We start from the raw sequence: 15,779 nt of genomic DNA, 5'->3' as shown, positions 1-15,779 counted from the left end.
TACTATATATACTACATGTGACTATTTAAATTTTAAAAAATTAAATAAAATTTAAAAATCAGTATCTAAGTCACACAGCCACATTTCAAGTCCTCAACAGCCACAAGTATCTACCATGCTATATAACACAGATACAAAATATTTCCATCAACATGGAAAGTTGTATCAGACAGCACTGGTTAAGAGTGAGAAAGAAACGAGGCCTAACCCAAAGTCTGAAAAACTCTAACATATAATACCCAGGTAAAAGAAGAAGACCCTATAGAGGAGTCAGGAATTACCCGAGAATTAAAGAGAAAAGCAGGAACATGAGCTGAATCAGGAGCCAAGGCAAGATACGTGAGGGGGACTGGTCAAGTCAAATGCTACTGTGACATCTACTAAGAGACAGGCTGCAAAATGAACATCTGATTTAGGATCAGGGAAATTACGGGTGACCTTATCAAGAATTTTTTGTTGGACTGATCAAGGTGGAATCTGAATTCTCTTGGGTTTAAGAGTGAGTGGAAGGCAGGAAACCGAGAAAGCAAGAACAGACTACTCTTGGACTGAAAGGGAAAAACTAGAGAGCAAAAAGTGAGATGAGATATAAGGAAGAAGGTGGAAGGGAATGTGGGTCAGAGGGAATTAAGATGAGGTCTCCACATATTTAAATGGTAATGAGAGAAACCACCTCAAAGGGAATGGTTCAATATAGCTAATCGATATTGAAGATTCATAAGAAGGTAGGAGAAATGATTCCAAAGAATTATTATCTCAACTAAGAAGAGAGGCACTTCCACCTTCTTCATAGGAGGGAAGGATATGCAGGTAGATAGCAGTGTTCGGGAGCACATAGGTGAAGCTTTCCATCTTCTAGTAAAGAAGTAAGGCTGTCTGTTGGCAGAGACTCAGATTTAAGGAGAATAGGGTGAGTCTACTTAAAGTTTATATAATTGTAATTTACGAAAAAAGTACTTCTATAATAAATCTGATTTTAAGAGGAACAATATAAGGAGTGAGAAAGACAAGACAGTTTAAGGAAGTATTACAAGCCTGAGAAAGATCAAAAAGCAAGGAGAAGACTAATGCCTTGGGAGAAAGTAGGAGTAGAATGGGTGGAGACAGCAGATGGATATGCATCAGTACAGGAAAAACAGAGCCCAAGACTTCTGTGACTGAGCAAAGTTAGAATGTGGCAGGTGAGAGATAGGAGGTGGTTTAACCAAGTGCACAGAAGTTCTGCAGCAGCCAAGGGCATTGTGTTTTCATTTTTTTTTAAAGTGGTAGAGTGAGAGCAAGGACACCCAAACCTACCTCCTGCCCCAGCTACATGGGGCATGAGAAATGAACTGCTGCCAGGCTGAGAAGGCCATTGGAAAGCAACCTACTTAAGGAAGACCTAGGTTTGCAGTTAAAGAGTTTTCATAAATTTTACTTCAATGCTGTAAAATTGTTTTATTTCACAATAAACTATACCCCAGTATTGTTCAAATAATTTGTTAGCCATACTTTTCTTATAATTAAAAGAAATAGAAAGTAAAAATCAATCCACTTAAAAACAATCAAGATAACTGTGAGTTGTTTGAAAACACTATACATAGTAAAGTGTATCTGAGTTAAGACTCCCAACACACATGAATATAAATACAAAAATATGAAAATACCTGAACATTGAAGTTGAGATAAAATTTGGGCACCTTCAAAGTGGTGGCTTGTCATCTTTAAATTAGGTTTGATACAACGAATAAAGCTTGCACCCTAGGAGAATAAAGGTACTTTTTAAAGACTACACATAGAGCATTCTTGCTTTTCTATTTTTATGAATATCAGTAAATTTCAGACATGTTAACATTAATATTTGAATTCTTTTATTTTTTTTTATTTTTTTTTAAAGATTTTATTTATTTATTTGACAGAGAGAGGGACAGATCACAAGTAGGCAGAGCAGCAGGCAGAGAGAGGGGAGAAGCAGGCTCCCTGCTGAGCAAAGAGCCCGATGTGGGGCTCGATCTCAAGACCCTGAGATCATGACCTGAGCCGAAGGCAGAGGCTTTAACCCACTGAGCCACCCAGGCGCCCCTATTTGAATTCTTTTAAAATAATCACTAAAGAATTTAAAACATAGACAGTTTTAAAACTTCAAGCTTGGAACAAATCTCTGCATTATATACTAATATCAGAAAAATACTGGATGCCTGGGTGGTACAGTTCATTGGAAACACGACTCCTGGTTTTGGCTCAGTTCATGATCTTGGGGTTGTGGGACAGAGCTCCACGTCAGGCTCAACACTAAGCACGACGCCTGATTGGGATTCTCTCTTCCTCTCCCTCTGCCCCTTGCATTCATGCTCTCTCTCCAAATCAAATATATCAGAAGGAAGGAAGGAAGGAAGGAAGAAAGAAGGAAGGAAGGAAGGAAGGAAGGAAGGAAGGAAGAATTATAGATTTGAGTGCCAAAAATTGTATTATTGTAAAAAGAAAACTCTTTCATCATAAAATATTTTAACATATTTAAACAATGTATTTTTCAGGCTGATATATATATATGATTTTATTCTACATTTAAGTGTATTGATGTGCCATATTTCTGTGATAAGAAAACTGTCCTATAACAGGAGAAATAAATAAAGTTCTGCCTCTTCAAATTTAGACCAAAGTGGGGAGAAAAGTTCAAACTTTTTCATCATTCTACTTCAAAAGTATACAGTAAGTCCTGAAGCTGCACCACTGCACATTTTAAAGTTCTATTTGTTAAACAGTAGTTTAAAAAGCTTTTAAAGGCATTCATTTGCAATCAGTTATCAGATTATGCTGAATGAGGCAGAAAGAATATATATATATGTATACAATGAAACTGCTGGGTATTAAAGTGAATATACTCAACTTTCAAATTACTGTTTCTTTTCACAGTAGTCCCAGCAGAACACTGAATATCTATTTCAACAATGATGCTCATTGCAAACACTTTCAGAACACTTTTTAGAAATACCTTCTTCTTATAAATCACAAAAGTATTCTCCTTATTTTATAGTAGCACTATATTTGGGTGACAAAAATAAAACACCCTCCTCAACAGATTTGGTTTTTAAAGATGTTTGGTTCACAAGAGATAAATATTTGCAAACAATGAGGTCATGTGCAAAAATTTCTTAATGGTCCGCAAAGCCAGTCTAACAATAAGTTAAGCAATAACAGCACCAACAGAATAAATATCTGGCTTTCCAAAATGCCAACTTGATAAGGAAGAATACCTGGTTAGTTCAGCAGATCTATTTTAAAAATGTCTCACCTTGGAATCATGCCTCATTTATATAACCCACATATCAGACTTGTTTCTCTGATAAATTTTCCATTAAAAAAAAGAGTGAACTGAGGCACCTGGATGGCAGAGTCCGTCGGGCATCAGACTCTTGGTTTTGGCTCAGGTTATCATTTTTGGGTCATGAGATAAGAGCCCTGCATTGGGCTCTGCACTCAGCTCAGAGTATGTTTAAGACTCTCTCTCCCTCTCCCTCTGCCCTTCCCCCTGCTCCCTCTCAAATAAATAATTTTTAAAAACAAAAAATTAAAAAATAAAAAATACAGTGAACTACTAAAACTAGTTTAAAAAATAGATTCTAAGAAATTCTGCCTCTATAACAGGGCATAAAGATATCATGCCCATTTTTTCCATATCAATGCTGCCATGCTGCAAAATGTAACTAATAGAATAATAAAATGAAAATGAATTACATGCATTATGTTTAATCCTAAAAAATACATTTTCTTCTCCACATAACTAATTATTTTCACTTTTTTGAAACTACAGGAAAACTTTAATTTAATAACATTGGGAGAATTCTGTATATTTCTAAAATCATGACTTCACATATATATTTGACTTTTCTTCAGAACAAGCCTAACCAAAATGACATTTTAAAAACTGATTTTTAATTTTTTTAAAATACTTTATCTATTCATTTGAGAAAGAGACAGCACACAAGCAGAGGGAGAGGCAGAGAGAAAGGGAGAAGTGGGCTCCCCACTGAGATGGGAGCCCTACACAGGGCTCAATTCCAGGACCCTGAGATCATGACCTGAGCTGAAGACAGAAGCTTTACCATCTAAGCCTGCCAGGCACCCCTAAAAACTGATTTTTCAAAATGAGGCAATTCAGTTTAAGAATTACTTTCTATGGGCACCTGGGTGGCTCAGTTGGTTGAGCCTCTGCCTTCAGCTCAGGTCATAATCCCGGAATCCTCGAATCAAGTCCCATGTTGGGCTCCCTGCTCAAGTGGGCAACCTGCTTCTCTACCCCTCCCCTGGCTTGTGCTCGCTCGCTCTCTCACTTTCTCTCAAATAGAAATAAAATCTTTAAAAAAAAAAATTTCTAATCATTCCAGGTTTACTGTGCCTATTTGAGTAATTACTAATAATTTAAAGAGGACCATTTAAAAACCCTGGATTTTTGTAAGTGTACTCACAGTACTTCGAAGTTTATCCAGAAGCAGATTTAGTTGTGTCTGTAGAAGAAAGAAAATCACTTCATTATTTCAAAAAGCAAAAGTACGCAATGTTATTAAGTTAATATTAGCTCTCCAACATTAGCATAAAATAACATGCAATAACATCAACATACAACACTGTACAATTTAACAACTGATACATAAATTCTTTGACAGTAACATGCACTATATGGCTAATATAATGCTAAGGACAATAACTTACACGACTTATACAGAACTTATATCATTAAAAGATTGAATATTAGCAAGGCTAAAAAATATACATGCACACTTGCAGGTGGAATGGAAGAGCAAAAAGTGTACAGGCAACAAAGGAAGTAAATGAAAATACAGCAGATGCATTCCAGAAGAGATTAACGGGGCAGTACTTGAATATGTAGCAAGCTGGGTGTAGCTGCTGTCAGATTCCACTGAAGAATGAAGACATACTTAAAATACATACTAACGGTATATATTGGAAATGTTTTATATAACACTTATCTTAAATGAATTGTCCTGCCTAGCTAAAGAAACCCTCTGTTATTTTTTTTTAAGAGATTTTATTTATTTATTTGACAGAGAGACAGCGAGAGAGGGAATACTGGCAAAGGGAGTGGGAGAGGGAGAAGCAGGTTTCCCACTGAGCAGGGAGCCTGATGGGGGGCTTGATCCCAGGACGCTGGGATCATTACCTGAGCGGAAGGCAGACCCTTAATGACTGAATCACCCAGGCGCCCCCCCATTTGTTATTTTAAAATATTTCACATTCCAGTTATTTTTAAAAGCTTGGACAATTTTCTCAAAAACAACTTGATAATAAACACTATGAGTTACTATATTTTCCTATTTATAATAATATTAAGTGGTAATAATTTAAATTGGTTTAATACATTAATAACATGATTTGCTTTATTTCTCTACAAAGTAAATTATATAAAATTCTTATGTCAATTTTATACTAAGATGCTTGCTATACTACTCACAAAAAGATTAAATTAAGATGCTAATTCTTAAATCAACATACTGGATCATAGCTATATTTAATAATAATAATAATAACTGGTAGATTGTACTGAATGCATTCCATGAGTCAGGCACTGCTTCAAAGCTTTTCACAGGCATTATCATGTTTAATCTGCACAACAATTCTAATTATTATATATATATATAATATATTTATTTATATTTATAATTCTATATATTTTTATTATGTAATGTAAATATACAATTATATAATACTATTATATAATTCTAATTCTATATTATTAGCCTCATGTTTTAGGTGTAAGCATTAAGATTCAAGGAGATAACTTACTTGCTTAAGACCATGGAACTAGTAATAATAAAGCCAAAATTCCAACAAGGCCTAATAAAGTTCATTCTTTCACCTATGATACTGAAGTGTACTTCAGATATCATAGAGTTAAGTCATAAAAATGGAATGAATTTCCCAATGGATTAAAAAAATACAGCCATACCCCACTTATCTGGTTGACTGAGTTTGGACAACTTTTATCAATCTGGATCACTAAATAACTGAAGAGCAAGTATGAGAGCCACTAATTTGAAAAGAAAACTGTCACAAAGTCCATGCCTCTTAATCCACAGACTAAACACAGTGCTCTCCAAAAAAAATGGAGACAGAGTAGAAGCAGCAAAAACAAACTTGAGAAAGGAGGGGAAAATGTCAGTTACCAAGGAAGCAGTCAATGGCTGAAAGGTATAAAGAGTTTTATGAAACCCACGCTTTATTTGTATTTTATTTTCATTTTAAAGCATACAAATATTTATATACATAATAGAGTAAGATTTCCATCAAAAAGGATTATTTTTCTAAAACACTAACAGTAAAAGAATTATGTTTCAATAACCTGAAAATGTTACTTTTCAGTAGAGAACTGCTGTTTCTCAGAAATGATGGATAACTGAAGTTCTCAGTGTAAACGCTAGCCTCTTTTGTTTTATTGTTTCAAATAACTTGAATTTAACAAGCTATTCTATTTTAAATTAAGAATTACTAATACTAAGACAATTATCATATGGTTTCATTCATATGTGGAATCTAAGAAACATCGCAGAGGATCATAGAGGAAGAGGATCAAGGAGAAAGCTAAATGGGAAGTCATTAGAGCAGGAGACAAACCATGAGAGACTCTTTACTATAGGAAATAAACTGAGGGTTGCTAGAGGGTAGAGGGATGGGGGAATGGGTTAACTGGATGATGGGCATTAAGGAGGGCACATGATGTGATGAGCACTGGATATTATACACAACTGATAGATTGCTGAATACCACTCTGAAATTAATGATATATGTTGGCTAATGGAATTTAAATTAAAAAGAATTATTAATACTTCATATTAAAGTATCTCATAAAACATTTTAAAATTTTATTAATAATATCAGTTATAGGTTTTAGCAGCTTAATATGCAAAATATATCTTATTTTGCACATAAGCAATATTTAGACATTTCAAGTGTCAACATAATACTTTAATTCAGAGAATTTTAAGAATGTTTTTGTTTTTATTTATATTTTCTAAAATTTCAAGTATGTTCTTACCAGCAATACTACTATAATACTACAGTACAAAAACAATAATAATAACCATTTCATTTAGGTCAATATATTATTTAAACTAATCTGCTATCATATGTCTACTCAGGAATTTCAGGGTATCAAAATAAGAGGAAAAAATATTGTTCAAGAGAATTAGGAACTCATAATTAATGAATATAACTTATAACAAAGTTAGAGTTTTTATTCAATTACCTGAAAAGTATTAAAAGCTTTCTCTTACATTTATATTTATTTTTTTAAAAATCTAGCTTTATAAACATTATTTTATGAAGGTAGTTATTTAGAGCTTATTTCAATCCACAAGGGATTTCAGGAGCCTTACACTGTTGTTATTATTATAGTATTCTCATGCTTAAATAGTTTCTAATTACACCATTTTTTAATATTTAAAATACTCATAATGAAACCCACATGCAGAATTTTCTTATAAATACAACAACAATATTTTATGGAAATGCATAAAAGAGAAGTTCATTTCATGTCTTTGTCCTATTTATTATGATTTTTTATTCATTTAACTTATGATACAAAAGTTTTTAAATTACCTTTCTCTATGCTAAATACTCAACAATTCAAACCAATTAGTAGTGTTCCATTTCTAAGACACATCATGTGACAATTCCTTGTCAGACTTCAAAGAATAAATTTCTGATCCAAAATAAACAAGCGAGATGTTCTTCAATGTTAAATAAGCAGTTTGAAGGGTTTGTCACACAAAGCACTTATCTTTTACAAAGTTATTAAAAGCTTTAATCAAATTTCAATGCAATACATACACCCATAAAGCACAGTGAAAGAAAACACACTGAAAATAAATTAAAAACTGAATCATTGACTTGAGACGGGCTCTTTTTAACATGGCAGCCATTCTATAAATAAGAGTCTATGAAAGTGATCATTTACCTGAAGCCCCTGGCTGTGCCTGCTTTTCTCTCTCAACTCAACTAGTCCTCTCTAGCCATCCCGAGCTGGACTACTCCAGCTAAAACAAAACTGTTGAATGAGGAAGGAAACAGAAAACACATGGGAAAGAGAAGGTTTGAAGGTCAACCAAACAGTAAGCAGAAGCAAGAACATTAGGAGAAGCAGGTATGAATCGGATATGTTAAGCAACAAGAAAGAACAGATTCATAAAATTTTAAGAATTTCTGTATGTACAATTACTACACCTATTTTATGTTATTTTGTATGCAAATATCAACAAGGCAGGGTCTGCTCTTGCATTTCACTCAAGGGATTTTTTATAGTAATCTATATTATCTTCTATAAGTATAAAACAATATATTTTACTCTAAATGCAACAAAAACAATATTTCAAGTAATAAATTTAACACAAATACCTTAAACTTGTTTCCCACACTGATGAAGCTAAGTTTTCCTGCTTTTTGTTTCGTATCCTTGTTGTTATTTGTGGATGATTCAAATAACTCTCGTATAAATTTATCCCTGGACTCACATATTAAGGATTCAAGAGACATATGTAAAGCATCATTATTTTTTTCCACAAATTGGGTCTGAAAAATAAAGGAACAGGAATGATTCAGTCCATTCTATGGTAATATCCTTTGATATAGCTCTGTTCAATAGAATTTTACAAGATGACAGAACTGTTCTGTATCTGCACTGTCCAACACAGTTGCCACCAATATAGACACGGAGCACATGAGGTATGGCTAGTGTACTGAGGAACTAAATTTTAAACTTTATTAAATTTAAATGGAAATAACAGATGTGGCTAGAGATTAACATTCTGTACAGTGAAGCTTCAACCTCAGATGGTTTTCTCTTGGTAAAAGTCATACTCACTGTTTCATAGCACACTGCCCCTGCAAAATGCCGGATAATGAAGCCTTCATCATCTCTGATGTTCCTATGAATTGCCAACTTAGATTTTCTGGGTATCTGAAAAGAGTACATATATCAGTTATTAAAATATCAAAAACAGATTACATAATTTCCTTTAGAAAACATCTGGGATGTGAAATACTTAAATTATAAAGGATACACAGAAATGTACCCCTGAAACAAATAATACATTATATGTTAATTTTAAAAAATTAAAAAACTTTTAAAGGATATTTTCACACTTCACACAATTATATTACCTTTGAAACATCTAGTAAGCTTTAAACTACCAATGAAATCTAGCAAGTATTTGGTTATAATCTCTTAGAAAAGAAAAAAGAACTAAGACAAAAAAAACAACACTGTAAGTATGCAAAACAATGGGCATTTTTATAAAGTTAACTATTTATGTTTAAAGTAGTGGTTCTTGATCTTGATTGGCAAATTACCCAAAGAACTTTTTTAAATTTATTTTTCTTAATTTTAATAAACATATAATGTATTTTTATCCCCAGGGATACAGGTCTGTGAATAGCCAGGTTTACACACTTCACAGCACTCACCATAGCACATACCCTCCCCAATGTCCATAACCCCTCCCCCACCGTCCCCCCTCTCCCAACCCCCTTCCCCCAGCAACCCTCAGTTTGTTTTGTGAGATTAAGAGTCACTTATGGTTTGTCTCCCTCCCAATCCCATCTTGTTTCATTATTCTTCTCCTACCCCCTTAAACCCCCCATGTTGCATCTCTACTTCCTTATATCAAGGAGATCATATGATAGTTGCCTTTCTCCGACTGATTTATTTCACTAAGCATGATACCCTCTAGTTCCATCCATGTCATCGCAAATGGCAAGATTTCGTTTCTTTTGATGGCTGCATAATATTCCATTGTGTATATATACCACATCTTCTTTATCCATTCATCTGTGGATGGACATCTAGGTTCTTTCCATAGTTTGGCTATTGTAGATATTGTTGCTATAAACATTTACCCAAAGAACTTTTAAACCTCCTAAATCCCATACCATTTATATCCGATGATTCCTAGCTACAGCCAAGGTCGTTCTAAAACACATCTGAAATCAGTACAGGAACTTTTCCACTATTACGGCTATACATTCTAACATGTGTATAGAGGAGCCTGAATCTATCTGAAGGACACTGAATCATTTTAGGGTTATACTATCAATTATAGCATCTAATATTTAAAAATCTCCAAAATGCCTTCATATAAGAGTATACGTCTGACCCTCAAAATAACCTAAGGATAAGAAAGACATTCTCATTTAAAAATGCAGAAGCCTGGGGCAACCTGGGTGGCTCAGTGGGTTAAGGCCTCTGTCTTCGGCTCAGGTTGTGATCCTAGAGTCCTGGGATGGAGCCCCACATCAGGCTCTCTGCTCCGTGGGGGGCCTGCTTCCCCCACCACCACCCGTTGCCTCTCTGCCTCCTTGTGATCTCTGTCAAATAAATAAATAAAATCTTAAAAAAAAAAAATGCAGAAGCTAAGACTTTGAGAGCCTTACCAGGCCTTTTCTAGGTGAGAGAGCTGGCAGACCAAGGAGGCTCTTCTCTGAGGTGATAACACCAGCATGAGTCAGAGTAAAGGCGCTGGACTCAAAATGTCTGGCCTGATTCCCAATTCCACCACTTTCCTTACTATGCTATACATGACCAGTCACTTAACCTCTTTGTGTATGTCTCCTCATCTCTGGCATGGGGATACAAACAGGATCCACTGCAGGGATTATGAGGATTAAATAAAATACTTCAAGTAAAACCCTTGGATCAATGACTAGCACATACTAAGTGTTCAATAGATAATGATTATTATTTTTATTTCCAAAGAATTATAACAAAATCAATGGTTTATAAAAATTAGAATTTACTGTCTTGCTCTTGTTCTCTTTTGAAACAAGCAGCCAAAGTCCATTCTTGATGTTTTAGCTTGCTGTCCCTATAGTTATATGTACTATATAACTCCAGGTAGTCACAATTCTGTTGACCAGCAATCAGTACTCTTGTTAAAGGTAACCATGCATCAGGCTGGTCATTACAAAGACCAGTGAACAGTAAATAAATAGGACTGGATATAACACCTCTTCAATCATAGCAAAAGTTTGTTGAGGGAGGATACATATTGTTTTATTTCAATCTCCACTGAAGAGAAACAGCTTCCCATTATAAGAAATATTTAAGGATACAGAAGAACTCCAAGTCAGTGGGACAGGTGATTGTTAGATTCAGTCCCCTTGAGGTTACCATAATTACATTAGCTTTTCAAGGAAATACATTCAACCTATTTACCTTACACATTCTTAATTTAGTTACTGATGTATGGAAACAAGAATATTTGTCTTCATTCACTTCAGCTCTTAGGGCTATCAAAGTCCTGGCTGTTACACTAGGTTACAATCTCAAAACAATAAACAGAATGGGAGGCATTTGCCACTCTAAGCAGCTTCTCTTCCTTTTCCTGCCTTTCCTTTGTTGTCCTCTGTAAGTTAAGGCAGCACCTATCTTCCTGGATCAAATTAACATCCACATTTCTCTGGGCTAATCAGTTCTTACTGGGCACAAGGATGGAGGTGTCCTTGTATTACCTCAAGGAATAACAGCTGAGTGTAAAGATAAACACAGAATTAGGTGAATAAGGTAAACCTCAAGAGCCACAGGGGCCAGCCTCATGCAGAACAGCCCTACAATTCACTGCTGCAAGGATTCAACCTCAGCTCTATATCCCAACAGCAGTGCAGGGAACTAAGTCTTCTGGCGCCTGGGTGGCTCAGTCAGTTGAGCGGCTGACTCCTGGCTTTGGCTTAGGTCATGATCTCAGGGTCATGAGATTGAGCCCCCTGTCAGGTTCTGTGCTCAGCACAGAGTCTGCTTGAGATCCTCTCTCCCTCCCCCTCTGCCCCTACCCCTGCACATGTGCTCTCTCTCTAAAATTAAAAAAAAAAAAAAAAAATCTTCAAAAAGGGATAGAAAAAAAAACAAGTGTACTTCTCATTTATTTCTATAGCTCTGTGTCTGGTTTTCCCCTCAGCTAATTCTTCTACTGCTTCAGTTTCTATGTCTGTCTCTGGGTATATTTTCCATTCAAAACTCCCTAGGAAAGAACATTAAAATAAATTGCCTACCCGTTACCTAATATGGATTGCTTGCACCAGTCAGTCTCTAAGCCATGAACTTTACTGCTCGTCTTATAAACGTGCAGACTGGCGGCTCTTTGTGATTCTAGGTGCCAAACCCTGGAACATGATCAAGGTCTCATGATAGAAAAAAAAGCAACCCGTGGCCACTTTACTAAAAGGAAGAACATAAAAACAGCAGGTAAACCATTTTGTACATTTTAGATTGATAAAATGTACTTTCTATTCAGCTAAAAGGGTCTTCATTAGATAGATCATCATCACCCAAACTATACATGTATAAATTCAGTGCCTATCTACAGAAGATGCTGTGCTGAAAAAATTACAGTTATTCTCAGCCCCATATAATTTATTATTCTGATTATTTAATATGCAGTATCTAGTATATCTTTCTAAAGATTTCTCTTCCCACCACAGAGTCTCAGTTTTGGAATGGTAAACTCACAGTGAGTCGGAAATGTTCTTTGTGCTTCTGGTGAACTGCAGATGTAAAGTGTTGGTCACTTGGCTGGGGAAGGCGATTTTCTTCATCTAAAATATCCAATATCCCCACTAATTTTGCTTCAATTAAATCTATTCCAAAAAAAATTAAAATATGTTAGGGTAAAAACATTTTAAAGATATATGAACAATTTACTAATCACAAATTTAAAGTACTGGTCAGAAGCAATATAGCAGATTTGTAAATATCCTCACAGGTACAGAAAGCAGGTATTTTATTTCAAATCTGACAATTTTTTGGAAAGTAAAATCATATACAGGTTTCCTCCACTATGGAAAAGTCTGCTTTATGCCACTTTGCTTTTATGGAAGACCTACATTAATGCCTATTTTCACTAGCTGAAAGAAATCGAAAGAGAATATTTGCACTTACAAAATGGTAACTGCTTCTCTGATTTATACCATTTTGGCTTTCAAAGTTTTCATAAAAATGCTCTATTTTCAGATAGCAGGGGAAACTAATATAAGTTTTAGAAAAATAATACCAGGCACATATAATTAATGTAATAACCATTCTATCTGCAGGCTTGGATGAGAGAGGCTAAAGAACCAAAAATTCCTCCTCTCCATATAATACCTACATTCAAAATGAAGTAAAACTACAGAAACTTTCACATGCAGAGCTTTTAAAACTACTTTTCAATACTGACTCAAATGTTTTCCAGCAAAACTTCAGTAACAGCACATTTTTATCCTCCTACCATTCAGGTAATTTGAATTTCCTGCTTATACAAAATATCTATAAAATATAAAGTGCTTAAAAAAAGTATATAAAATCTATTAAATGGGACAAGACTCCAAAAGCATAGAACATATGAAAAGAAATCAAAATTCTAACTGCATTGTTCAGAGAATGATACTTTTTAGGCAAGTGGTGATGGTGAAAGGGGGGCAGCTGAATTAAGCTATAAATGAGTATTTTGATAGAAGGATATGAAAGTGGGCAAAAGATAAACAAAATAGGAGGAGTTCCAGCCAAGATATAAAGTCAAAGGCACAGAGATCTGAGAAAAGCTGTGATGTGTAAAGGAAACACTCTGTGAGCCAGCTAGGATGTAAAAATGCTTTGGAAAGTTGTATCAGTATAAAGTATTATTACTATTACTTTTATTATTATTATTATTATTATTATTATTATTATTATACATGGTTTCCAAATGTAGCACATGAGTTACTGACTCAATTGTCATATGGAGTTTTGAAAACAAAGTCAGCCCAACAGTTGATTTTCATGATGAGGTAGGAAAATAAAGAAAGATTGAGCACTAAGCTGGGGGGTGACGGGGAAAGGTTTCCTTACTGATAAAAAGAGAAACCCTGTTCTCCTGGCTGCACTGCATTATCCAGATCTGACACATGAAACTTGTGAAGCTAACTTGCAATGGATCGGAGGGTGCTGACAATGCAGAGAACAAAACAAGGGAACTAAACTACAGAAGAGTCAAACACTGAAACACCTCACTCAGAGCCTGGCTAACCTATGGGCTTCCTCAAGTGAGATAATTTATCTCTTTACTACTTAAGGCATTTAGTTCCCATCTTAACTTACTCACATGTTGGCTGTTTAAGAATGAAAATGTTCATCACGGTAAACAAAAGAAATTTAAGGAAAACTTTAGCCAATGGCTGAATTTGATGCCTTGGTAGGAAAAAAACTTCCTGGCAGAACAAGAGAAGTAAAACTTTTCTCAAATACCAGAGTTTCAAGTCCCATAACAATTAATTTCAATCACAGAGCACAGAAAAATTACTAGTAAAAGCATGTACTATATCTTCCCATACTTTCCAAAAGTAGAATAAAAAAACCCACATACCTATACAGTCCTGATTATCCACATAATGCACTTCATTAACACCTAAACCTTCTTTTTGATAAAGTTCTTGTTCCTAAAATAAAATAATCATAATCACAGATATGGAAATACTGTTATGATATGAAATGGTGTGTTTTGTGCCACTTCTCATAACTTTTGTTGATTAGTCCAGAGTACAAAGGCTCATACCAACTAGTTCAGTGGTTAAGGAGACATACAAAACATTAGGGAAGAAAGATCCCTGCCCCTAAAGCAATGTAAAGTCAGAAACTAATGACCAACATATGATTTATATATGTGGAAATGTTCCCACCTACAGATAAGCACACTTTTCTTGAAATATGCAGAGAAATTACACACACATATGGAGATCTGTTCAAACTCAAGGAAAGGCCAGGCTCTGAAATACCTTCAGCAATTTTAAAGTCAAACTTATTAGAAAAATAGACCAAGAGTCAGCAAACTTTTTCTGTAAAGGGCCAGAGAGTAAATATTTTCAATTGTGAGTCACATGGTCTTTGTCAAAACTACTCAATTAAGCCACTACAGCACAAAAGCAGCCATAGATAACAGTTAATGAAGAAACATGGCTGTGTTCCAATAAAACTTCATTTGCATAAATAGGCAGCCTGCTGGATCTGTCCCAAAGGCCATAGTCTATCAACCCCTGGAATACACAGAAGAACATAAGAACTTGCTGTGATAGTTTTTAAAAGTTTAAAGAACAGCTAAACAAAATAGCTCCCTTTGACATGAAACTTCTTCTTCTATTTCCTCAATAGTCCTAAACTGTTGTCCAAAGATAGGAGAGATTTTTAACATGTACACACAGGCACTAAAATCAAAGAAACCGCAATTAATTGCAAATGGGCTCTAGTAGCTACACAGTGATACATACAAGGAATATAACATTGTAAAAAGTAAGTGTAATTTGGAAGAATAATATACAAGTTAAAGTTGAGTTCCTACATATAAGCCTGGTACCTTCTTAAAGAAAAAAAAAAAAAAGGATTTATCAAAGATGGGTGAGCAATGCACTGAACTTAGGCTGATATGTATTTTAATCTTTTTTCCCAAATGTTTAAATATTTCCTCCCACAAGATATACTAGAAAAGGTTTCTATCATTTTAGAAGTCAGTATCCATTTAAGAACCAATCTGAATTTGAAATCCAAACATTTATTTTAAAGAACTGTTATAAAAATAAACATGTATCAAAATACCATCTCATGGTCATGTTTCTAGATAAAGCTTGCTGGGCTGGTGCGGAAGGGACTGATGAGTATTTGGTTTACCTATTCATTTATGCCAGAATTGGCTTAACCTACAGTATAGTATACAAGTAAAAAGTATAACAGGGAAAGTGCTCGGAAACCCATAAAAACAAAATAAAATAAAAATGTGAGAAAAGATTAA

At 34.7% G+C, this 15,779-nt stretch overlaps 1 protein-coding gene across 8 annotated transcripts in view; it reads right to left on the bottom strand.

Moving 5' to 3' along the window:
• Positions 1-15,779, bottom strand: part of MYO6 (myosin VI) — a 151,488-nt gene that overhangs the window by 30,559 nt on the left and 105,150 nt on the right. For 7 of the 8 annotated variants that reach the window (XM_059400953.1, XM_059400954.1, XM_059400956.1 and 4 more), the window contains exons 15-20: positions 14,364-14,436; positions 12,494-12,621; positions 8,855-8,950; positions 8,389-8,562; positions 4,446-4,484; positions 1,647-1,740 (exon numbers count right to left, since the gene is read on the bottom strand). In XM_059400953.1, the coding sequence (XP_059256936.1) occupies positions 1,647-1,740; positions 4,446-4,484; positions 8,389-8,562; positions 8,855-8,950; positions 12,494-12,621; positions 14,364-14,436 (604 nt within the window). Of the gene's footprint in view, positions 1-1,646; positions 1,741-4,445; positions 4,485-7,957; positions 8,042-8,388; positions 8,563-8,854; positions 8,951-12,493; positions 12,622-14,363; positions 14,437-15,779 lie in introns of those variants that run through there. The other variant, XM_059400960.1, reaches the window with a different exon arrangement.

Source organism: Mustela nigripes, chromosome 5 (genome assembly GCF_022355385.1).
Source record: "Mustela nigripes isolate SB6536 chromosome 5, MUSNIG.SB6536, whole genome shotgun sequence".
In the NCBI taxonomy this organism is placed as follows: domain Eukaryota; kingdom Metazoa; phylum Chordata; class Mammalia; order Carnivora; family Mustelidae; genus Mustela; species Mustela nigripes.
Note: the sequence above shows the minus strand (reverse complement) of the source record. Positions and strands in the feature narration are given on the sequence as shown.